Consider the following 24,345-nt stretch of genomic DNA (forward strand, 5'->3'; position numbering starts at 1 on the left):
TTATCCATAGTGGAGAAGTGTGGCTCAATGGTTAGAGCCGTTCTAAGAAACAAGGGAACCCGAAGGTAGTACACTAGGGACCTTGGGCGTTAACTTATTACAAAAAACAGTGGACCCTAGTAGTTTGGAGGATCAAGATAAAAATAGACAAACTTGAATAGTATTTATGTCCTTTATCCAGCCGGACAGGAATTTATTTGGCGATGCACAAAATCAGAAAGTAATGTCAAGGGGGCACAGCCCGTGACCTACAGTAAACAAGACAAAACAACAAGTATAGGCAAGAGCGAGCAAATCGGTCTGTATACTTATAATCCGTGAACAGACTTGATTGTAGTTTGAGTGACCATTGTACATAGCATTCACAAGCATATACAGTACATATGATCCTATTATGTCGACGACGTTTCGATGCCGAAAAACAAGATACACGGCATCATCTTCAGGACAAATATATAAATCATGTTTGTCTTGGAATTATAAACAGTTGCCTTTCATGCTACATACAAATGACATTTGTGGGGGAAAAAGGAGGGAGAGAAGGGAAAACAATAAATACGTGGCCAGGCATGTTGAATTAGAACAAAAACGGCATAATTACACATAGTGGTACAGTTTACTGTTCGCACCTCAAAGACTATTTTGGCATGCTTAGTGCTAGAGCAACGATGTCATACTGTGCATCAGGATTCAAGCAAGCCGGGCCGAAGAGGCTGAAATGCCAGAAACCGGTCCCCGGTAGCTTCCACTATAGGTGTGGCAGGGTATACTCAGACATGAGTCCCTTTCTCACTGCTCCATCAGGATTCAAGCAAGCCGGGCCGAAGAGGCTGAAATGCCAGAAACCGGTCCCCGGTAGCTACACCACTATCGCATACTGTGCACTTAAACATCGGTGCAGTGATTGGTTTAGGGTAGTGAAGTGTGCTCGGCGCAGGCGGCGAAAATAGAAGAAGAAATGACGGCGCAGCGTGAAATGGTGTTGGAATTAAAAAGAGTTAAAAAATGGAACAATAGGGGAACCAGTTCAGAGAAAGGGCGATTTAAAAATGTGTTACATATGGCACAGTAGGAGACAGTATCCAGAATAGAAGTGAGAGGGACAAGAGTGGCTGGTGCATTAGTGAAGACTAAACAATATTGGGTACAGAGTTGTCTATACCGTAAGCAGTTTTGTTTGACTGGCGCAGTGACATATGAAGGATATAATCAAGGCTGATCCATACCAATACCAGGGACACAATTGTCTACACAGTGAGCAATTTTGTGTAAACGGCGCAGTGACATTTGAGGAGAGAGGTATTACCAAGGCTAACCCTTAAGGCGGGGACAATTGTCTATACAGTGAGCAATTTTGTGTAAACGGCGCAGTGACATTTGAGGAGAAAAGTATTACCAAGGCTGATCCTTAAGGCAGGGAAGTTAGTTCAGGTCGGGAGGAGTGGTGCGAATAAGACCTATGGAGAAGGTAGCCTTTATAAATATAGTGCAGTCATGGCACAGTGGGCGTAAGAAAATTGGGCAGAGTATAGTTACCATTGGTAGCGTGTTAATTTCAGGAAATCCCGCGTTTAGGGCAAGGAGACCGTCCAGATCCCAGCTCGCAAGGGAAAAGAAACACGGGCAAAGTTTAGAATATGTGACATCACTCCTCCCGACCTGAACTACCTTCCCTGCCTTAAGGATCTGCCTTGGTAATATTTTGGTCCGAGGGCTCAAGTTTCCTGAAAGAAACAAATCGAATGTTTGTCAATGAATGTGGCCCATTCTGGGATGTTGAGCTTAGAGTTTCAACCTGCAATGTTCCAAGACAGTAATTTAAGCATATCAGTTGAAGTTTAGTGCGGGAATCCTCATGGGTCAACTTATCCTCATGATCGCTACTACTGCTGCCCCACCAGAGAGTCGATTGGGCCTAGAAATTCAGCTGTACACAGTTGGCCGTGAGCCTCCCACTTTGAGTTTCGCAATAGTAAGATTTCTCCCTCTACAGTGGGTCATGGAGACCATGGGAAGCAGGTTTCGCACTGCCTGTGGGCCGTAAAGATTCGCTACCCATTTGGGAGGAATGGGCGCTCCATTGAGAATGTTATTAAAAATTACCAGAAATTAAGGACCCCATACATCCAATTTACTCCTATAGAGATCCCCAGGGAGTTTATCTAATTCAGGAGCTTTAGTAGCAAACATCTTAGTAATAACTGTATTAACATCCGCTAGGGTGATTGGGTTTAGATTCACACAGTATGGGCAGCCACCTCCTCCAACCATGGGATTTTCAGCCATCAGCATTTAGTGAGGTGGGGATCGCTACTTTTTTTCTGAGAGTATAATGGAGAAATGTGTTACCCATTCTGCCGCAGATTTATTAGACATGGTGGGGCAAGCACCCCCTATGCATCCCACAGATACTAGATTCCAAAAGCCATGGTGGTCCCTACTTTGCACTGCTGTCAGTATGCTGTCCCACTGTTCATATTCCCAGTCTTTTGTAGCCATTTTAATCTTTTTTTATACAAGGCCCTTGGGGTTCCGATTTCGCCTCGATCCTGGCTTTTAATTGCTGAAAGTTGGGCAGATCTAATACTCTTGCATGCTCCATTATATCATAACTGTGACGGGGGAGGATTACAGAACTTTCTGGCTTCCACATACAAAATACTCTTTAAGATCATTGAACAACTTGTTCTGGATTAAACAGAAGGAATTCAAATCAACTTCTATGCCTCGTTCCTCCTCAGACCGAGACGGTCTCCTAGACAGCCAGCTACCAAGGGGTATATTTTGCCCATCTGCTATTCCAGATCCTTAATGCTGGCCCACTCAACTCTGCTGGACACGCGTACCCTAGGATCTAGGGAGCCCCCGAACAAAGCTTCAGACCCCAAGCAGAAGGGGCCACCTCAAGTGATAGGGCATTGTGATCACTATCCAAGCGATAAACAGTAAGGTCCATCGGTTATGTCCAAGCATGGAGATCCATTAAAACGCAATCAATGAGGCTGGTACTGGGCAACTGATTAAAAGTATGTTTCCCCTCGCTATCTGACCTATTTCTCCCATTCACCGCCCAATGTCCCAGTTTCATGGTGAGGGCTTTGATTTGTAAAGCCAGAGGCGACCATTCCCTAATCAGGCCTAGGGATACCCCATACAGTATCTTCATCATGAGTAAGATTCACCCCAACATCTAGGGATTCAAACTGGGAATTAAAATCACCCCCACAATCTTCAGTATGTCCCCCAAGGTGGCTGTGATGTGAGCAATTGTGGGTGACTCATTCGATAAACCACCTGGCCTAATGTATATGTTCTATAAATACAGTTCTAGCCAAGGTAGTGATAGATGCACGTAAAATATTGGGAGAGGGTGTAATTACCTATGTTACCTTAAAAGATAATCCAGTATTAACTCAAGTTGTCAGCCATCCAGACGGACACCCCCTACCATTGGAAATCACCTCTGTATAATAGTTGGGATAACCTGCCAGATATTTTGGTCTGAGAGCCCAAGTTTCCTGAAAGAAACAAATCGAACGTTTGTCAATGAATGTGGCCCATTCGGGGATGTTGAGCTTAGAGTTTAAACCTGCAATGTTCCAAGACAGTAATTTAAGCATATCATTTGAAGTTTAGTGCGGGAATCCTAATGGGCCAACTAATCCTCATGATCTCTACTACTGCTTCCCCCCAGGAGAGCTGATTGGGCCTAGAAATGCAGCTGTACACAGTTGGCCGTGAGCCTCCCACTTTGAGTTTCGCAATAGTGAGATTTCTCCCTCTACTGTGGGTCATGGAGACCATGGGAAGCAGGTTCCGCGCTGGCTGTGGGCCCTAAAGATTCGCTTATTTCAAATGCTATGGATATAGTGGGTATTGGAAGATTTTCTGCCCCTCTACTACTGCAAGTTACAATAGACCCCTTATCACACACCTTCTCAACATTAAGCACCCCACCACCTTCACTGACTAATCTGTCCTTCTCTCGAGTGGGATATATTGGGGGGAGGGGGTTGATCATTCCCTATTGGGACTAGTCACCCTATCCCATCCAGGATGGCAAAACGATACATTAAAACTTGGATAACCCATTGTGTGCTTCATAGGAGCTCTAGGTAGGATTTTATGCAAAGTTATCGGCTCCATGGTAGGGAGTGGTTGGTAAAAGTTCCCCAGTGGGAATAGGCCTATCTTAGATTCTCTCAAGGGTCATAGATCGGGACCAAATAACAGCCTCTGGACTAGCTAGGGGGATCTAAAGTGAATGATAATACAATCCAACAATGGTCCCTTTGCCCTAACCCCAGCCCACTCAATCTCCGCCTAAGCAAAATCTCCCTTGCCATATATTATGGGAACTGTCTCTGCTAGGCTAACCAGTCCAAACATTTGTTGGTCAACTATTCCTGGCCTTCCCTCGGATTTTCATGCTCCTCCGAAACACTAACCAGCACAAGAACATACAGACAAGTGGATGGAGGACGGTCAATCGCTTGTTGCTTCTTGGTAAGTGCAGGGGAATTATGTGTAAATGGGCATCTCTCAGCTCCAGACGGAAGGGGGGTGGTAGGAGCCTTAATGGCTTCTTGGGCTTTAGCAAATTTTGAAATGCCCACAACTTCAATCTCCTTGTCATGACGGAATAAAATTGTTAGGAGCAGTGAGTCAGTAATTTGCCTCTGGAGATTTGTGTGGATTACCCATCCCCTTGAGGTGATTGTTTTGACAATCAGATAGTGGGCTCAAGCACGAGCTGTCCCTCGGATGTGGGATCAACAGCTTGCTTTTGCAGACTGTGGCTATGGGTAGCGACAAAGATTTTTGCAATGGCTCTCAACCACTTTCACAATAAAGATAACTACTGTGTAAAAGGTCTTTGACTTTCTCAAAGTAAGATTCCATGAGATCAACCACCCAGGGAGGTTCATGCTTTATTCCCCATGTACTAGGTATTGGAGGATCCGCTACATTAAGATCCGTACGAGGGATAATTGAGCCCACAGGAGACAGTGGTGCCGAAATATGTATTGGGTGTTTGGCAGCTAGAGATGACAGACTAGCAACCTCCTTTTGAGCCCATTGGAAGATATGGGCCAGGTTTACCATTCAATCTCTGCTGAAATGATCTCTGTAGCCCTCTAGATCATATTGTTAATGCTTGTGTTCTTTGGTAGGGTTTGTCCCTTTTCAGTTTGCCGATAATGATTTAGCTTGATAGCACAGGGACAATATCTGCAAAATGGTTCTACTGCGGTGTTAAAACTCCAAAGAGACACAAACACTCACCTTAAAAGCCCCGTCTTCAGAGAGTGGGCACAGCCTGGCCTCTTTCTGTCTGGCGGGCAAGAGCGGGCCAGGGCTTAGCCCAGGCGCAGACACCACTGCTGGACTGTAACATGCTTGAAATAGCACTCGGAGCTCAAGTGGTGTCAGGAGGGAATTCTGGGGTCTGTAGTCCCTAGCGGCAGTGTGGTGGCAGTAGCTCTCGCCTCGTTGCACCCACGATCAGCAAGGTGTTATGCTGACAACACCACCCCCCCATCCAAGCAAGCAACCATGTAAACGGCAAACCAACTGTAGGTAAATCAAACAGCAAATTTTTTATCAATATTTCTAGTTTTGATGGTGGCAAATGCCACCAGTGGTCAAGAGACTTTAATGGAGATATTCAGTGGGGTTCCTAGCATAAACGAGGAACCAAGTTGTGAAGGGGTCCAATTATAGATTGAAAACTACTCTGAACACTAGTTAATTGTTGACAACCTAGTCTTGATTTCTAAAAGCATTGCACTGGTCTGGCTAGTGGTCTTCATGCACATTTTACAAAGTTGGAAAGTTGATTGCTGCACGGTGATGGCCTCACATAAGGAGTCAGTGTGAGATTCCCTGAACCTTCTGCAAGAGATCCATGGATCTCTTATCCTCATTTTTGAGCCAATTTATCATGGTTGCCTTGCCAATCCGAATAAGCTGAAAGTGTCAATATGGAGGGAAGGACTGATTTGAGTACTAAATGAGACACTAAGGTTTAGCATGTTGATATGGCATCCCCTCTACTTTGGCTGAGTAAATTTGAGAAGCATGTACTCCCAGGACACTCTGCAAACTGTCATACAAGCATAAATGGATATGGATTAACAAAAACGGTTTCTGAAAAGCATCCATCCTTTAACACGAACTCCTCCTGGCAGTATGTTACTCCAACCCACACCAGTCATCTTCCAATACATTTTGGTTAAGGCCATAAGTTCAGCCACAAACGAGGGACAATAAAACTGCAATATGCCGGTCAGAACAGGAACAAGAGAACCAGGCCAAGAAATGCTCCGTCTGGTTGCAGAAGTACTGTATTGAAACAGCAGGCATTTTCTGAAGAGTAAAATTTGTCTTTCCCCTCTAAATATAACCTTTGTACTCCATGTAGCCTACACAGCTCGGAGGAATCATACCCTCTGATAAAGAGAGGAAACTTGGTATCAATGAGATCCAGATTACAGCAGATGCCACAACTTGACTGGAAATTGAGCAGGACTTTGTGACATGAATTAGCTCTTGATAAGTATAATTTGCACGAACCATTGACTTTTAGCCAACGCGCCTCGTGAACTAACAGAGCACAATCCCGACACTCATCAGTTGCACTGAACTTTAGCGATGACAAAGCAACTGCATTAGATGTTAATTATTTTCACCTTATTCACCACCTAATTTTCCCCTTTGTTCATGACTAGAGCGATATTTTAGTTACGCGTATCTGTTTTATTTTATTCACGTACATTCCACACTAACCCGGTGGCGGACATGATTCAGTGATGGATTCCTATTAGTTCAATAAATCCTCTGATTTTTTTTAACAGATTACCCCTGATGAAGGCAAATGCCGAAATGCATTGGGAATGCGTAATTGATGTTATTTACGTTTGATGAACGTCAAATATTGAGCCTAGAAGTATTGCAACTCTTATGGAATTGAAGCAACCAACATTAAAATGTATCAATATCGTTGGAATTTTGGTTTAATCATTTTGGAAACTTTGCTGTTGTATAACAGCCCACGGAAATCAGTGCCCTAGGAGACACCCACACACAAGTGTCGGTGCTACTTTGCTTTAATAAAAGATGGACACAAAAATGGGGAATTACAGTGAAGTATTAATGCAGTACATTTTAAAAACTAGACTGGGTACTTAATCATTAACAGAAATGAAACTTGAGAAATGCGTTATCTGGTCCAAATACAGAGAAAAACTCACATCAGTTGAAGATCTCATTGAAGGAGATCAGTCCTTACGGGAGTGCCAAATTATTCCAGACAAACAGGAAAAAAAGCAGGATTCATCATATCTTCAGGGACTGAAACATTTAATGACTGATGCTGTGAGAATCAAAGGCTGAAAAACAACCTTTGGCAGCAGTGACATTTCAAATGGAATGGTAGCCTTGCTGTGAGGATGATCAATGATATCCGTATACAGGCACAAATACTAGAAAAATGTGTCCTTTTCTTTCCTTTCCTCCTTATCCTCCTTCACAAGTTTTGATTGTTTCCTAGAAAAAGGAGTAATCTCTCAAAGCAGATTCTGGTACCAATACTGGGACCCAACACATGCTCATGGACGGCTCTAAAATGTTAAAGCAATAGTATTCTCATTAGACATATTTCTTTTGGTCCTGCCGGTCTGCACATTCTGAACCCATCAGATTGGGGAACGGAAGAGAACAGTGACAGAGCGTCTATGATTGACATCTCAGTTTTTCAGCACAGACAAGGAGTGTTTAGAATATATCTATCTATATATACACGTGTTTTTTTTTTTACAAATTGCACCTGTGTAGCACTTACATTTTTCAGAATTCAAAATGTCCAAGTGTTTCTTTAGCACTTCACATATGCAAATAATCCATCTTTTGTGGCACACTCAGTCTTGGCAGATAGGTACAGAGAGATAGGGTAATTGGTAATTTACAGAGGATCTTCCAAAGTGTTCAAGTACAAAGGGGAGGAGGATTAGAAACCACTTCTTCAATCAATATAGGAATTAGGCCCCATCCTTCCCCTGACGACATGCAAAAGAATTGTTGCAGAGGCCTACACATCTCACAAAATACATCAAAAACTATTTCATACCATCGTGCAGAACTTGGGCCATCCAGTAATTAAGCCGCAGCAAAGCAGAATCATCTTTCACACAGTTAATGTAGTGAAGCAACATGGGATTCCTCAACACAGAGCCCATCTGAGAAGGAAACTGAAAGAAACCAGAATATATGAGTGCAGCTGTACACAAAAAAAGAATACTAAATAATTCAATCCCTTCTCAGGGAAAATCGAAGGCTAGATATTTTGTAGAGTTCTCTACTCCCAAGTATTGCCCACTTGTGACAAGCAGATAATGCTCGAAAAAGGCAAACTAATTCACCACTGAGCTTGAACTTGTCCACTCCATGCAAATTAAAGATTGTGAATGATTATATGAAGACAATAAAGAAATCTGACAGTTGATAGGGCAGGAGAGTGAGCAGATGTGAGTGGAATTGGTGACGGTTAACATTTTCATAATGCCAGAGGTAGAGTAAAAAAAACACCTCACTGCTTCATCAACCACCATACTTTTCCTTCCTTTTGAATCTTCGGTCTACATATTTGCTGCAGTGTGGACTCAAATCTGGCACCCAGTGGGAAGTGCTCCACATGTTTTGCCTGTTCAGATTGTTTATAATTCTTAGGTATATTCTCAACTAGATTCTGGGGTCACTGCTACTCTACAGCCTTTCATGAGAGCTGCAGTTGTTTCCAACTAGCAGCAGCATAAGAATATTTCATTTCCTCCCTTGGGTGGAAAGTGTAATGGCCCTCAAGGCAACATTTAATGAGTTCAATCACACAGAAACCCTGAATGTTAAGTAGTTTGTTTGCAGGTTAATAACATATATATATTTATATATTATAGACAAAGACACTACGACTGATCAAAAATTGATGTCAAACTTTCGTAAGTGATGGACTCTCTGGTTTTATCACAACCATTGTGGATGTTTAAATCCAAAACACATCCCACGCTATTCTTAATGCAAACCATTTGTAACATACCACTGCACAGAACTCAAAACCTACATGTTGGCTAGGGAAACAAGGATGGAAAACGGAATGGCTTTTCTTGAGGAGGGCAGAAATCTCCCCTCCAACTGGACAGGTAACAAATGCTTGTGTACAAATGACTATTCAGTCACCAACTGAAATCCTCAGACTGGCGGAGAAGGGGCAACCCTTTCCCACTATGGGTGAGGCCCACTCGCAGTCCCTCCACTATTACAGCAGTATTGAGCATTCTGTTGTGGAGCCAACCACAAAAGTGGAACCAATTCTGCAATGATATCAGGGATACAAGCTGCAGAAAAAACAAGCATTGGCACAGCCAATAGGTCTCGCCTTTGGGACATTATAAGTGTTTAGCCATGCAACATTTAATGTTGTTGCAGTAAGGATATTGTGCTGCATAACTAAATACTTATAAGGTCCCAAAGGCAAGACCTATTGGGTATGCCAATGCTTGTTATTTTTCCCAATGAAGTTGGACTGCCCCCTGAGCGCAAACGTACAAATATTGGTAAAACCTTCCAGGCGGACTCAGCGTGTCCTCTGCACTGGGTCATGGAGACGGTCGGTCACAGATTGCCGAGTTACTGAAGCCCACACCCTAACGCCCTGTGTGCGGCTTAATCACACCCATAGAACGTCTGAGGATGGAAAATACCGGGCGCTGTGTAGCCGGTAATTAAACCGGACGGCAGGCACTCGTTCAGTACGTATGTTACTTTTGTACCACATATCGAGACTGGGAAGTTCCTGCCTACCCACTGTTGCTGGGTGACGTAATTCTTAAGAAATTGTCTTTTCACAATCTGCATCAGTACAATAACATGTTTACAAAAAAAAACTGGATTATATAGTGAAAACTTTCAAATAAGCAAACAGACTTGTAAGAGAGAAAAACATTTTCAAATTAAAAAAAGAAATCAGGAAAAACAAACAGCTAACAGTTTTGCTGCAGGAAAGTTTGATCTTACAGATTTGGTACTCGAATTGAAACAGGGCGGGGTGAGAAGGTACTAGTCAAATAGGCTGATGCACGTTAACTTACAATCAGTTGAGCTTTACTGTAGAAAGGTTTAGATACTTATAAAACCTCTTCGCACTCAGAAAACATGGCCACTGAAGAGCAGATTACACAGGCTAACAAGAAGCGCGAGCAACAAGCCCGGGAGTTGGGTGCGCACACAAAAATAAAAAAAACTCGAGTTTTTGCGAGCGAAACAAGGAGAGGCATGCTCGAAAACACATGACGAGAGGCATAGCAAGCATTGGAGAGGCAGAACAAGGCACGCGCGCGTAAACGCATGCTGGTGGCCGGCAAAAGCCCCTTTGGTAGCACTTTAAAAATCCACTTACTAAAGGTCTCACAGAGCAGCACATGCACATTGAACCACAGCAAAGAGCTTGGGAATGTATTCCCCTGCTGTTCTGGGAAAATGGAACTAAGGGCAAGGCTGACAAAGGGGGTCAAGTTAAAGTGACTTGCTATGATACTAGTATCGTCAGATCCTCACCCAAACCTCATGCAGTGGTCATTCATCTGATCATGTTTGGTTATGGAAGCATATGTGGGACACACCTAAACACAGAGGTACAAAAGATGGACCCATCCTCCCGTGCCCATGTCTCACAATGGCAGCCATAGAGCACCTCCTCACCAGCCCTATCCTCAAAGAATTGTCTGAAACAGCATAAGGCATTACAACATTCTGTGTATAGGGCCATAAAGTCAAGTCGCCCCCAGCTTGAGCAGTGAGTATGGGTGCAAACAGAAATGTCTCCCATTCTAATATGGTATTGCATTTATTTACGTCCACTTATCAATAAGCCATGCTTTCACTTACCTATACTGATAAAGCAATGTAAGTGCAGCTTTACTACTGCAAATGGCAAGGAAGTTAGGGGGGACAGATGTACGAGTTACTTACCTTTGGTAACAATGTATCTGGTAGAAACAATTCTAGCCGCTGATTCCTTAATGTAGAATTAACCCCAGGCGTGAGACTGGATCCGGAAAACATTTCTGCCGGAGCATTCCTGCGCACCGGGTGGACGGCACCATGTCACTCCAACCGGACGTCATCCGCGCTGGTGGAGTCAGCGAGGATACATAAGCCCCTCCCCGGCGCGCGTATGTCAGTTTTCTTCGGAGAACTTTCCGTGCCACAACGTGGAGCCATCACAACAAAACTGTGACAATACTGGAACAGTGTGCGAAGACCCAGCTATACAGAAGGGAAAGACAAAAGGTGAGGAACAGCATATCCAGAATAGTGCCAGGCACTAAGGCACCAAGTCACGGAATGAAAGAATAGAGCACAGCCATTGTAAGCAAGCCTGCAACCAACCAACCAAACAGCTTCCCTGGAAATAGAAAGCATGTGAAAAAGGGCACAGCAGACAAATAAACCTGCAACCACCGCCCAGAGCCAAGAAAGGGTCAATGGTCAGAACGGAAGCACAGTGAAAAGTCATCCCGCAACAACACCAGCAAAGGGGGTGGGGGGGGACTCCCCAAAAGAACAGAGGTCGAGACCCAGCCAGACCTCAACCCGCAAGGACTGTAAGAGTCAGAAGTACAAGCAACACAAGGAGGCAGGGTACAATGAACCCTACATTGGAGACCAAATGCTTGCCGCAGAAGTACCCAGGCATTCGCCACTAATCACCACAAAGGAAGGAATGCAGCAACGACAACAAGGCGAGCATCCCCCAGGGAGGGAGTAGAAGAAAGCACTTGCAGAGGACCACTGCCCCGAAGTAGGCGAGCGTAGAAGACCGAGAAGGGCCCTCACAGAAACGGGGAGGAAGGGTGGGTCTTGAAGGAATCTGCGGCTAGAATGGTCTCCAACAGATACATCGTTACCGAAGGTAAGTAACTCTTACATCATGATAGACAATACTAGCCGCAGAGTCCTTAATGTAGAATAGATACCCCAAAGGGGAGGAGGGTTCTGCAAGAAGACCTCTCCAGGTCAAACCAGCCCAAGACCCTTCACAGGGGACCTGCTAAAAGGACAAGAAAAAATAGCCCTGTCCACCACAGCAGAGAAGAGGCACCAGCCCTAAATTGAAGAGAACCTCAACATCGTGGAGGAACACCTGCCACACAGGGGATGTGTTAAAACGACAAAAGAGGCAACCCAGCCTTCACCATCAAGAGAAAGCAATAAGAAGAGGGGGGGCGGAGGGGCGGGGTTGGCAGGACACCCCAAGCCCAGTCAGCGCCCACAAACCGCAAGCCCTCCACCGGGAAACATACCCAGGAAGAGGGCCGCCGAGCCCATCACAGCTTGAAGCCAAAGACAAGACTGAACGACGCCTCAGCAGTAAGGCAGGCAGAAGAATAAGAACGGAAGCCCGCAATGGCCCCACAGGACAAAGCAGGAGCTCCAGGGCCCGCACCAAGGTCGCCGGCCACAGAACAGAAGAGCAGGCGGGGGCAGCCAGCTGCTGACAACGCCACAAAACTAAAGGCCCGGACCATTTCGGGCCCAGAACAAGGGCAGGGCTAGTAAACCATCCCGAACGACCCCTAAAAGGGACTGATCCACTAAGTAGTGAGAGCATCTAGAAGATGAGTTGTAACAAGTAGGACGGACCAGGACGTCAACACAGGAAACAAAGCCATCAGAAACCCCAAACAGAGGCCCAGACCAAACAGTAGGCAAGGGCAAAACACCCCGGCACAACGCTGTAGATGGCCAGCCACACCCCCGTAAGGACCACACCATCGTAACACAGCAACACCAGGAAGGACGATGAACCCGCCAGGGGGAGTCTACACCCTCCCCGCATAAGACAGAGCTATACGATCGCTACGCATACTCCACATAGGGTTGGACAAGTCCCAAGAAAGCATGGGAACCACTCTTGGGGGAAAAAATGATACCGCATCAGAGGACAAAATCATACACCTGCGGCAGAAACTATAGAAGGCTTAGTAGTCTGCCAGAAAACACATTCGTACCAAAAAAGCGGCTGAACCAGCAGCCAACTGAAGAGCAAGGCCAACCAAGGACCCCGAGGGCACAGTATCCCTCACAGAAAGTGTAACACCTGTCCAAAAACCAAATCTCAGGAGCAAGTGGGAAGAGGAAGAGGAAGAGAGGAGGAAGGAGGAAGGAGGAAGGAGGGAGGACGGAGCCCCGCAAGAAGACGCTGAATGGCGGAATCCTTATGAGTATTAAGCAGGACCCCGTCAAAAGGGAGGTTGACCAGACACTCTCTAATATTTCCAGGGAAAACAGCATCGCGTAGCCAAGCATGGCGACGGAGAGCCACAGAAGTGGCCATAGCACAGCCAACAGCATCAGCAACATCCAAAGCTGCACGGAGAATAAGCAAGGCCAACCCTCTGCCATCCAACACATGGCCCGCTGATCAGCATGGGCCCCCTCAAGAGAGACATGAGAAAGAAGGGACTACACAGAATCCCACAGGCCAGAAGTAGCCCTGGTCAACACACACAAAGTGTTAGGAGCCCTCAAGGCAACACTGGAAGAAGCAAAGACATTACGCCCCCATGAATCTAACCACCAGGCCTCCCGAAACGGAGGGAACCACTCTACAGGCAAACACGGAAAGGCATTGCGCAGTAGAGCGCCTGGAGTAGAAGGGTGGAAAGAAAGAGACTGGGTCGTGCGGAGAAGGACGATGACGGTGCAGTAGTGCCTGAGGCATCGGATCGTCAGTGGCTGGGCGCTCCCAAGCCCCCATAAGAAAATTATGAAGTAAAGCTTCAAAGGGAAGGAACAACTCCCGTCCACCAGAGCCCTGGTAGGAAACAGGGTGACAGGTTCACCCATCCGCAGAATACCAGCAGCCGCCTAAACAAAGGCAACACTGGCCTCAGTAGGGCGGAGGTGAAAGTAATTCCTCCGTGGATGACGGTTGCAGACAGAGCCGTCCATCCCCAAGTCCAGGGGGAAGCGGCCAGCCCCGGCATGTAGGAGGATCCACAGAGGAATGGGGAACCTGAGGGGAGGCGGAGATGCCAGTGGAGAAGCCAGCCGCGAGCCACGGAAAGAGGATTCGAGGATTTAGGCCGTGGTGACGGCGAAGAGTCTTCCCTGGAAGATGCCGGTGAAAAGGCAGCTACACGGCGCCCTGTCTCCGGAGAGGAACACACCAACAGGTGACGGACCTCAGGAGAAGGGGCCTCAGGAGACTAATCCAGAACCAAACACCACTCTGTGGAGTCTGCCATCGGTGCATGATCGGTGTCAACCGGCACCAGAATGGGCCTCTGTGGAGCCGGGCAGACTCCTGCCACTACGTGCTCTCCAGGGGAATGGGGCATGGCCAGCGCCGAACCGGCATAGGCACGGCACCGAAAAGGCGCCGGCTCGACCACCGGAGACTGGGAGGAAGGCTCCCGGTGCCAAAACGGCACCAGCTCGACCTCTGGTGAGGCAACCGCCTGCTCAGAGGATCGAGGGGGACTCGGGGCCAAGCCCGGAGTCCCGGCGATCACCTGAGACACCACAGGGAGACCCATAAGGATTTTCGGCGAGGCAGGGACGCTAGGCGCAGATGAGGGAAGCCCCGAAGGACTACACCTAGACGCCACCCTCCTACGACCTGAAGCCGAAACCTTTGGCGCCAGGGAAGCCGCAGAAGTCCCAGTGCAAGGCAAGGCATTCGCATAAGTCACAGGAGGTAGGGGGAAGGGACAAAGAAGCCTGCAGCGCCGCAGCGTAGGCTGTCATTTGGGCCCTAGTCGCCTCTGCCCTGGAAAACAGCGGGTAGGGAGGAAATAAGCGGGGGCACCGGTCCCAGGGGGAGCCATCGCCCACCGCGGAAGGAGGACAAGGCCTCAGAGACATACTGAAAGACCTACCAGCCAGTGAGCCACGCCCAAAGGGCCGCGGCGTAAGGCGATTCCGCAGATGAAACCGGCAGCTCCATGCCTCAGAGGTAGGGGACGGACGCTGAGATGACACCGACCTGGATAAGCGAGCAGACCGCAACTTCATCCGGCACTCCCGCCATCATTTAGGCTTAAGTCGTGGTGCTCACACAGGCACCAAATGCAAATCGGATGAGGGTCAGTCGCCGACATGGGCCGTGCACAGGAGGTACAAGTCATTTGCACACTGTTCTACTAAACGCCAAAGCGTAAAAAGAATGGAATGCTTTAAAACAGGCCAGGACAGTAACCCGGATCCATGTTGCACGCGGAAAGAGAAAAAACTGACGTAGGCGCGCCAGCGTGGGACTTGTGCATCCTCACGTGGTGCCGTCCCCACGGAGTGCAGGGATGCAAAGCAGAAAAGTTTTCCGGATCCAGTCTCATGCCTGGGGGTAATTCTACGTTAATGAATCTGCGGCCTTCTAGTCTCTATCAGATATGAGATGTAATTTGTCTCTTCCATATGGACGGCCTGGTCTTCTCAAGATACAAATGCAATACTTTATGGCCCACGTACTACAGGATGTGTAATAAGAGAATAAACCAACACTGTAGCATTATTGGCTGACTTACCTCTAAATTGTGTATATTCTGCAAAAGCTGACTGAAGCTCTGCAGCTGCTCCACTGGAAAGGCTTCGGTCTGTTCTTGGAGCATCCAAGTAGGCTTTTCCTTCCTACTCACCTCTTGTTCACTATTACAAATAGTTACGCTCATATTGGAATTCCATTTCTGGAAACAAAAAATAATTTTATTTTTGTATGAATTGTGTAAAATTAGATTAATATATTTCAATAACAATGGTTAAATGCTTGAAGGATCTGTGGATGTTGTGTCCTCATGGGTTGGTTTTCCTACTAATTCCCGCATGTTACACTTGTCCCCGTGGGTCATTCATTCTCAGATTTCAAGCTACTCCACACTATTACAGGAATATGACAAGCCGCTTTCCAAGCAGTATGTACATTATGAAAACTAAAAAAGAGCTGCTGTGGGGATGCTAGTATTATGAGTGGCTGAAAGAACTGATATTTCAGAACTACTTACCATCTGTAGTGAAGTCTTTAAATCCAAATCTGTTCTGCATCCTACATTTCAATCTTATAACCTGAAATTTGGGAGAGGGGTTGGCCTAACGGCTAAGGCGCTCGACCTCGGACCTAGGGATCTGGGTTCGAGTCTCGGTAACGACACCAAAAACCCCCTGTGATTCTGGGCAAATCACTTAATCTCCCCGTGCCTACAATGAAAGTGTGTCCTCATGTAACATAACTGGTGCTATGTAAAGCGCTCTGATAACTGATTCGGTTCGGTTCTAGTTCGCGCTATATAAAACTCTGCAAAAAAAAAGAAATAAAAAAAAAAAAGAAATTGCATATTCTTCCTCAGGCCCACAGATGCATGACAACTAACTCCGTCCCTAGCTGCTACAATTAGGTTGAGGTGGTTCTGGAAATAAATATTCAACCGTCTTGGAGGTTACTTCAATGTAGTAACTTTAGCTCTAATAAAATGTAGGTTTTAAACTAAGAACAGTCATCCCAGCAGACTATAAAGGACAGACAAGGTGGTGGGTGAATGAAATGAGAGGAAAGTCCTCTTGAACCCAGTGGCACACTTTCACTAAAATCACAGGCTGTGATGAATGCCCTGTGGAGCCCTTGTGAATTAAAGCACAAGTTACTTACCTTCGGTAACGATATATCTGTAAGAAACATTAGTAGTGATAGATTCCTTACCTTAGAATTACCCCCAAGCATCAGACTGGATCCAGAAAGTTTTTCGCCAGCAGTACTCCTGCGCTTCGGTAGGCATCGCCATGCAGCTCCGCGAGCGTCGTCATCGCTGGAGCTACTTAGACGCGCGGACGTCAGTTCTGTACACGACTTTCCGTGCCAGGAAAGCAGAGCCATGCAAGATACTGACCACTGGTGCTTTGAAACTACGGCCCTGAAAAGGGATGACCTTAACCCTAGAAATCAGTTTGTAGAACGGGGAGGATGGGTGGGGCGGTAAGGAATCTATCACTACTAATGTTTCTTACTGATATCTCGTTACAGAAGGTAGGTATCTGAAAGAAACACGTAGTGATAGATTCCTTACCTTACAATAGATACCCCAACAATACCAACCCTCCTGATGGGTCTGCGACCCAAGATCACACCTGAAAGTCCTGGAGAACTGAACAGCCAAAGAAGCCGTCTCTCCGGACTTTGCTGTCCAGGCAGTAATGCCTGGTAAACGTGTGCAACGAGGCCCACGTAGCTGCCTGACAGATGTCATAGAAGTGAGGCTCCTTTTTAGCCAAAGAAAAAAAACAAGCTTTTATGCACAGAACGACCCAACGATAGATGGTCCACTTGTGCACGGCCCGACCTTTCTTGGCACCCACGTAGCAAACAAAGAGTTGGTCATCCACCCGGAACGGTTGTGTGCGGTTTAGATAGAATGAGAGCACACGTTTTGGGTCCAGACGGTGGAGCTTCTCCTCCTCTTTTCAGTGATGTGGAGGCGGATAGAAGGTGGGCAAAGTGATGGTCTGCCCGATGTGAAAGAAAGTGACAACCTTTGCCAGAAAAGAAGGCAGAGTACTTAGAAGAATCTTGTCCGATGGACAGAGAGAAAAGGAGGTTTAGAAGAAAGAGCCTGGCGCTCACTCACTCTTCTGGCAGAGATGATGGCCACCAGGAAGGCAGTTTTCAAAGTAAGAAGACGAAGAGGACAGTTGTTAAGTGGCTCAAAGGGAGCACACATCAAATATGTTAGAACCAGGTTCAAGTCCCACTGAGGCATCATGAAAGGAACAGTAGGGAAAAGATGACTAATACCTTTTAGGAATCGATCTACAAAAGGGGCCTTGAAAAGGGAAGGCTGATCTGGAAGCCGTAAAAAGGCTGAAATGGCTGAGAGATAGCCGCCGAGAGATAGCCCTTGATAGTGCCCAGAGCAGAGCCTTGCTTGGCCAAAGAAGGCAGGAATAGAAGGACCTCTGAAAGAAGGGACGAAATGGGATCCACAGCCTTTGCTGTGCACCAAGCCACAAATTTATCCCAACTGCAGGTGTATACCGTTTTAGTGGGGGCCGTCTGGCTGCTAAGATTACATCACAAACTTCGAGAGGCAGGTCAAAAGACATCAATTGCCGCTGCTCAATCTCCTCGCAAGGAGAGGGATCTGCCGTTGACCCATTCGCAATTCGTGAGCCACCACTACAATTGTTGAGCAGTGCCTTCCGAAATCTGGACGTGATCGGACAGGTTGCCCTGATGCTGTGCCTACTGGAACTTCAGGTCCCACTGCAGAGCCCGCATATGCCATCTGGCATGATCCACTAGCAGGCGGCAGGAAGCCACAGGCCCAGAAGCAGAGGGGTCATTCTGACCGAAACCCGGGATAGAGGCTGAAAGATCTGGCTCATAGCTTGAATATCCCAGACTCGCTGCTCGGGAGGCTAAACCCAAAACTGCGCAGAGTCCAGAACCGCTCAGATGAAGGAGCTTCTGAAAGGGAACCAGGTGCGACTTTGGCACGTTGATGGAAAACCCCAGCAAATGCAGGAGGTCTGGAGGTGGGAGACGACTGCCTGGGGCGAGCCCACCTTCAACAACCAGTGGTCGAGGTAGGGGAAGACTGGAACCCCTGATCTGCGCAGATGAGCCTTGACCACCGCTGTAGGAGAGTAGGGTCTGCTATCCTAAGGTCACCCCAAATTTTTGCTTTTTGCTTCACTGGTTTATGACTTAATGTGGCTGTGGGCCTGCTAATCAGACCCACAGCCTGCTGTTCTCTCTCTAAATTATTGCCAATGCACTTTAGGTGTATTACGAAATTGGAACTGGTTCACCTTATTGGCCCCTGTAACAGTGTACCCAGGTACCCAGGGCATAGGTGCTTCCAAGGCCTACCAGCACGTATTGTGCCACCCCTGGCCTTGCCTCCATATTTGACACAACTGGCTGATCACTCAGCTGGGGTAAGTCGGTGTAATCTCCCCTTACTTAGGTGTAGTATGCCTATACCTAACCTAAAATGGACACATATGTTCCTATCAGCCACTCCTATCAATCCTGGAGGCAGAGTGCTTGGAAATATGTGAGATGGTGCTCTGGCATGAGCTGAGCCTGTCTGCAGCGTTCGGAACCATGTCATTTAGCTGTTCCATGATACTGCCATACCATATACTCTTAAGTGCATTATAATCCTCGCGGTTAAATGCTATCTTTGGTTTGGCTTTATCAAAACATGTCGAGTAAGGTGTCATACGAATTGGAATACTACCCCCTCGACAGTTCTGGCGACGGGGGTAGCATTCCACCCTTCTAGAGGGACACGACATGTACATAACCTGAAACCCGGGTAAAGTTAAACAGAGCCTCAGCATCACAAAATGGATGCTGCCACCACAGACACAAGTCTGACCTCCTGCTGCTGGGAGTCCTTCCAGCAAGGGCAGCTTGGACAAAGGGTTTCCTGCCTTGGGAGGTGCTAGCACCACCCCAGACAGGATTTTGTGTATTGGGTAGGACAGGGCTGAATAGAATCAGACATGCCTGGGGCACACAAGGTGTCCCTGTGCATAGGCCAGTTCAAACCGGTGCTGGGGCTTTCCAGCCCCAGTCCTGGCGCGAAACTGGACAAAGGAAAGGGGGTGTAACCACCCCCCTTCCTGGTCCCACCCAGAGGAGGGACCTAGTAGGTGATCCGGCCCCCAGATTTGGAATAAGAGTAGGAGCTGTGTCCTGAGACTTCAGATCATCCTGAACTCGACTTGAAACTAAGAAGAAAACTGGACTTCGACATTCTGCTGCACAGAAGACTGAAGAGAATCTCCCTTGTGGCCAAGGAGTGACCACCCTGTGAATACAGGCACCAACCAGCAACTCGACGTCTGCTTTGTCGCCGCCTCCCGCCGGAGCCGGAGCCCAGAGCCTGACAGGACCCAGACTCCCAGACATCTCAGAGCCCGATCCACAGTCCTTGAAAAGAAGAGACCCGTGGAGGCACCGAGAGACATGGGACCGGACATCTTGGAAGACCCCCGAAGAGCTGACTGCGCAGCAACCGAGGCACCCTCGACACTGTGCTTTGGGGTTTGAGAAGCCCCAACACCGAGCAGCATTTTCACCGAAGATCAGCCCCCCAGCATCTCCATGATTTGCGTGGGGCCCTTTTTTACTTTTCCACTCGACGCGCCATCCCGGCCACTTGCCACGTGGCTAGCGGCCATCTTGGCGACGAAACCTACGATTTACACTGCTGGTCTGGTTGCTCCAGACTGGCCCTTGCTCCCCTGAAAAGGAGCACCCGCTCTGACCTTGCTGGTCCGAGTGAGAAGCTTGCATCGATTCCTGCGTGACTCGCTTTTGCCAAGGCCTGTTTGCTCCAATCAAGTTGCCGACACCGCCATCAGCGAGAGCCATCGTGGGACAGCTCGTGATCGACTCCTGAACGTCCTTGACCTCTTCGTGTCCACGTGGCTGCAGAGACAATCTTCCCTTCATCACCTGTTTGCACCCGACATTGCCTGGTTCCTTCCTGGTTTCACGGTAGTCACTGGCTAGTGACTTTGAACATTGTCCCCTCTGCTTTCAGGTCTTCACCTCTTCAGATCCACCCTTGGATCCACCGGAACTCTTAGACGACCCGCCTGCAGCATCTTCAGCTCCAAGCACCATCGACCTGCGTGACGAAACCCGACACTACTTCGTACCTGTGCACCCGCTTCCTGTGGGTGAGGTAACTCAGCAACGCCGGTGTTCCCCCACTGGTATACACCTCTAGTGCCTGTGTCTAAAGTTTTATCCTTGTAGGTCCAGCGGAAGGTTCCTTAAACCCTAACTTTGTAACTTTTACGCACCATTGACATTGCATTGGTGCATGCGTGCACTTTAAGCACTGCACCCTAGTCCCGCGGGCCTTTCCCGACTTCTTCACTGCTAGTCCCGAACAGCTCCAGCGATTCCCCAGGCCCTAGGCCTCTTCACTTTCCCCATAGTGGTTCTTATACCACTATTTTAGTATATGGTTTAGGTGGCCCCTAGGGCTCATCCATAATTGTGCAACTTTTGTATATTTAAACTGTGTTTTGTTTTAACACATTTGCTTCTGTGCTCATAAAGAGTATAGGGGATATTTGTAGAAATAAATCTATATATATTTTCAATATATATCTGTGTGGTGTCCTTTCATTTGGTATTCAAGGGGATTGTGTATGGTAAAACAGCTTGCTTCACATGCCTTTACAGAGTTTAGCCTAAGACTGCTTAGTCCATGCTACCCCTAGGATAGCTTGTCTATAAGGTTGACTTTACAACCTCCACCATAAGGGTTGCTTGGCATGGTACAAGGTGATCACTAGAACTAGTGAGCACCATATACCAGGCCAACTTCTCACATTGGTGAGCAGCGGATTGGGATTTGAGCTTGCTGTTTTACCATTACAATCTTTGAGAGTATCATTTGAAAGATCATACAGGTACCGGATAGGTACATTAAAACAAGACTAGTATACTTAAGTTCTACTGAACTTAGTTGTTGTAGAGGATAGGGAGTAGCACACCCTGACTACAACAACTAGATAGGTTTTGTAGGAAAACACAAGTGTAGGTAGATTGCAACATATCCACCCACACTAGAGCATTGTCTGGAGCAGAGGGATCCACTGGACCTATCTCTGTTGAGAGTGACCCTCCAAGGGCACCATCCAAATTTGCTATCTTTACTTTTAAAGAACTGAGGCAGCTGTGTTCCTTAAGAGGAATCAAAACGGGCCCTACCCCTACAGCAAGTCACCTCAGAGAGCTTTTAGACCAGTCTGAAGCTCTAAAGACCTCCAAACCAGGCCCCTCAGGGACTGGAGATGGAGGCTCTCCCACTGAAGATGACAACACTGACACCCCTGCCACTGTCATCCAGATAGATGAGGAAGACCAGGTCACTGGAGATACTCAGCCAAAGGATGAGGAAGAAGAGGAGGAAGAGGAGAAAAGTGGGTCTGATGATGGAAGAAATAGTCAGGTGCTGGTCAGCAGGCTTAACCTGGCTAACTTAAGCACATTTGGGACTGAAAGTGGGTCCAACCCATTCAGACCCCCAAGTGGACTTAACCAGGAGCAAAGGAGGAGAAGGAATCACTCAGGTGAGTCCAATGCCTCCCAAGCTTCTAGAGGTTCTCATGGACACTCCAGAAGTGAGTTGTCTAGCCCTCAGAGAAGGGAACATGAGGCCAAAATGAGAGAGGCTGAACTTAGGATCCAGAAGCAAGATTTAGAAGTTGCCCTGGCCAAAGAGAAACTTGCTAGAGCAAGGCAGCCTAGAGAGAGTGGATTAGGATCCACTGGTGGCAGCAATATCCAAAAGGATAAAGACAGGTCCTATGACAATAGAAACCTGAGTAAGATTGTGCCCCCTTACAAGAGTGGGGATGACATCCACAAATGGATGACTGCACGAGAGAGCCTGCAGAGTACAGCAGGTCCCTCAGGAGCAGTGGGCAGCAATCTTGTGGCTCTCCTTTGAAGGTAGAGGCCGAGACAGACTCCTCACAGTTAGTGATATGGATTCTAGAAACTACCTGGTCCTGAAGAGTGCTCTGATTGATGGGTTAGGCTTAACCACTGAACAGTACAGGTTAATGTTCAGAGATACCCAGAAGACACAGACTCAGGACTGGTCTGAATTTGTTGAATGTGCCACTAAGGCTCTGGAGGGCTGGTTGCTGGGAAGTAAGGTTACAGACTATGAAGGACTGTACAATTTGCTTATGAGAGAACAGATTTTAAATAACTGTCAGAACCAGCAGTTGCATCAACATTTGGTTGACTCAGATCTAACCTTTCCCCAATAATTGGGAAAGAGGGCAGACAAATGGGTCAGAACCAGAGTTAAGCAAAAGAACCAGAACGAGAACCAGGGTGGTGACCAGAAGAAAACAGACCAGAAGGGTGGGGAGCAGAAAGCTAAAGACCAGAAGTCTTCAACAGGGCCCCAAACTAATACTGAGGGTGGGTCCCAAACTTCCAAGAAGAAGAAAGAAGGTCAAAGAAAACCCTGGTGTAGTTTTTGTAAAAACACCTCTCACTGGACAAGTGAGTGTAAAAAGGGTGGAGCCACCAACACTGCAGCCCCTAAGGCACCTGCACCCACTAGTACAGTTGGCAGTGTTGGTCCACAGACTAAGGGGGTAGTGGGTATCACCTTGGGAACGGAGGGAGATTCTGGCCTAGTCAGAACCCCTACACAGGCTGTTCCGATTTGTGATGGGGAAATTGATTTGTCCCCTACTGTCAGTCCCAGTAACCTGGGCAAGTAGACAGACACCTATAATTAATGAAAAAGTGGCTCAAGTATACAGGGACACATGTGCCAGTGTCACTATGGTGATGCCTAGCTTTGTGGACCCTGGACAGTACATACCAGCTGATAATTACCTGGTGACCAATGCCAGCAATGTCACTACTACACATAGTGTGGCAAATGTTAACTTTTCCTGGGGAGGGGTAACTGGCCTAAAAAGAGTTGTGGTTAGTGCTGATCTCCCAGTAGAATGTTTGTTGGGCAATGACCTGGAGAGCTCTCTATGGTCAGAAGTTGAGTACAGGACTCATGCAGAGATGTTAGGGATATCATCACATGTCCTTGCTGTGACCAGGTCACAGGCCAAAAAGTGCCTCTCTGAACCTCAGGTCTTGGATCCTGGAACAATGGACCAAGCACCTTCCAAGACAAGGAACATGAGGGTAAAGGCTGTGCCTTCCCAAATGCCTACAAGTGAGGATCAGCCTTCACAGGAAGATGATCTTGAGACCCCTGAAGGAACTGTCCCTATAGAGCTTGAACCTGATCAGGTTGAGTTTCTGGGGACAGGGGGGCCTTCTAGGTCAGACTTGGGGCAGGCTCAGTTATCCTGTCCTTCTCTTGAACCCCTCAGACAGCAGGCTGCTGCTGAGGCTGCTGGGAATGCTCAAGGTACCCATAAAGTTTATTGGGATGATGGGCTCCTTTATTCAGAGGGTAGAGACCCCAAGCCTGGTACAACCAGGAGGTTGGTCATACCTCTGCAATTTAGGGGCTTCCTTCTTACCTTGGCACACGATATTCCCTTAGCAGGACACCTAGGCCAGAACAAAACTTGGGACAGACTTGTCTGTCACTTTCACTGGCCTCACATGTCAGAAGATACAAAGAAGTTTTGTCGCTCCTGTGTAACCTGCCAAGCAAGTGGCAAAGCAGGTGGTACCACAAAGGCCCCCCCTAATACCACTACCTGTGGTGGGGGTGCCCTTTGAAAGAGTGGGGATTGACATTGTTGGTCCAATGGATCCCCCTACAGCATCTG

The 24,345-nt window shown here is 47.4% G+C and overlaps 1 protein-coding gene across 1 annotated transcript in view; it reads right to left on the reverse strand.

Annotated features, from left to right (window-relative positions):
- The window catches only part of CENPI (centromere protein I), a 368,972-nt gene that overhangs the window by 143,370 nt on the left and 201,257 nt on the right, over window positions 1-24,345 (reverse strand). Inside the window, exons 10-11 of the mRNA XM_078688407.1 lie at window positions 15,582-15,740; window positions 8,129-8,249 (exon numbers count right to left, since the gene is read on the reverse strand). Of these exons, the coding sequence (XP_078544533.1) occupies window positions 8,129-8,249; window positions 15,582-15,740 (280 nt within the window). The remainder of the gene's footprint in view (window positions 1-8,128; window positions 8,250-15,581; window positions 15,741-24,345) is intronic.

Source organism: Lissotriton helveticus, chromosome 4_1 (assembly GCF_964261635.1).
Source record: "Lissotriton helveticus chromosome 4_1, aLisHel1.1, whole genome shotgun sequence".
Taxonomy (NCBI): Eukaryota; Metazoa; Chordata; class Amphibia; order Caudata; family Salamandridae; genus Lissotriton; species Lissotriton helveticus.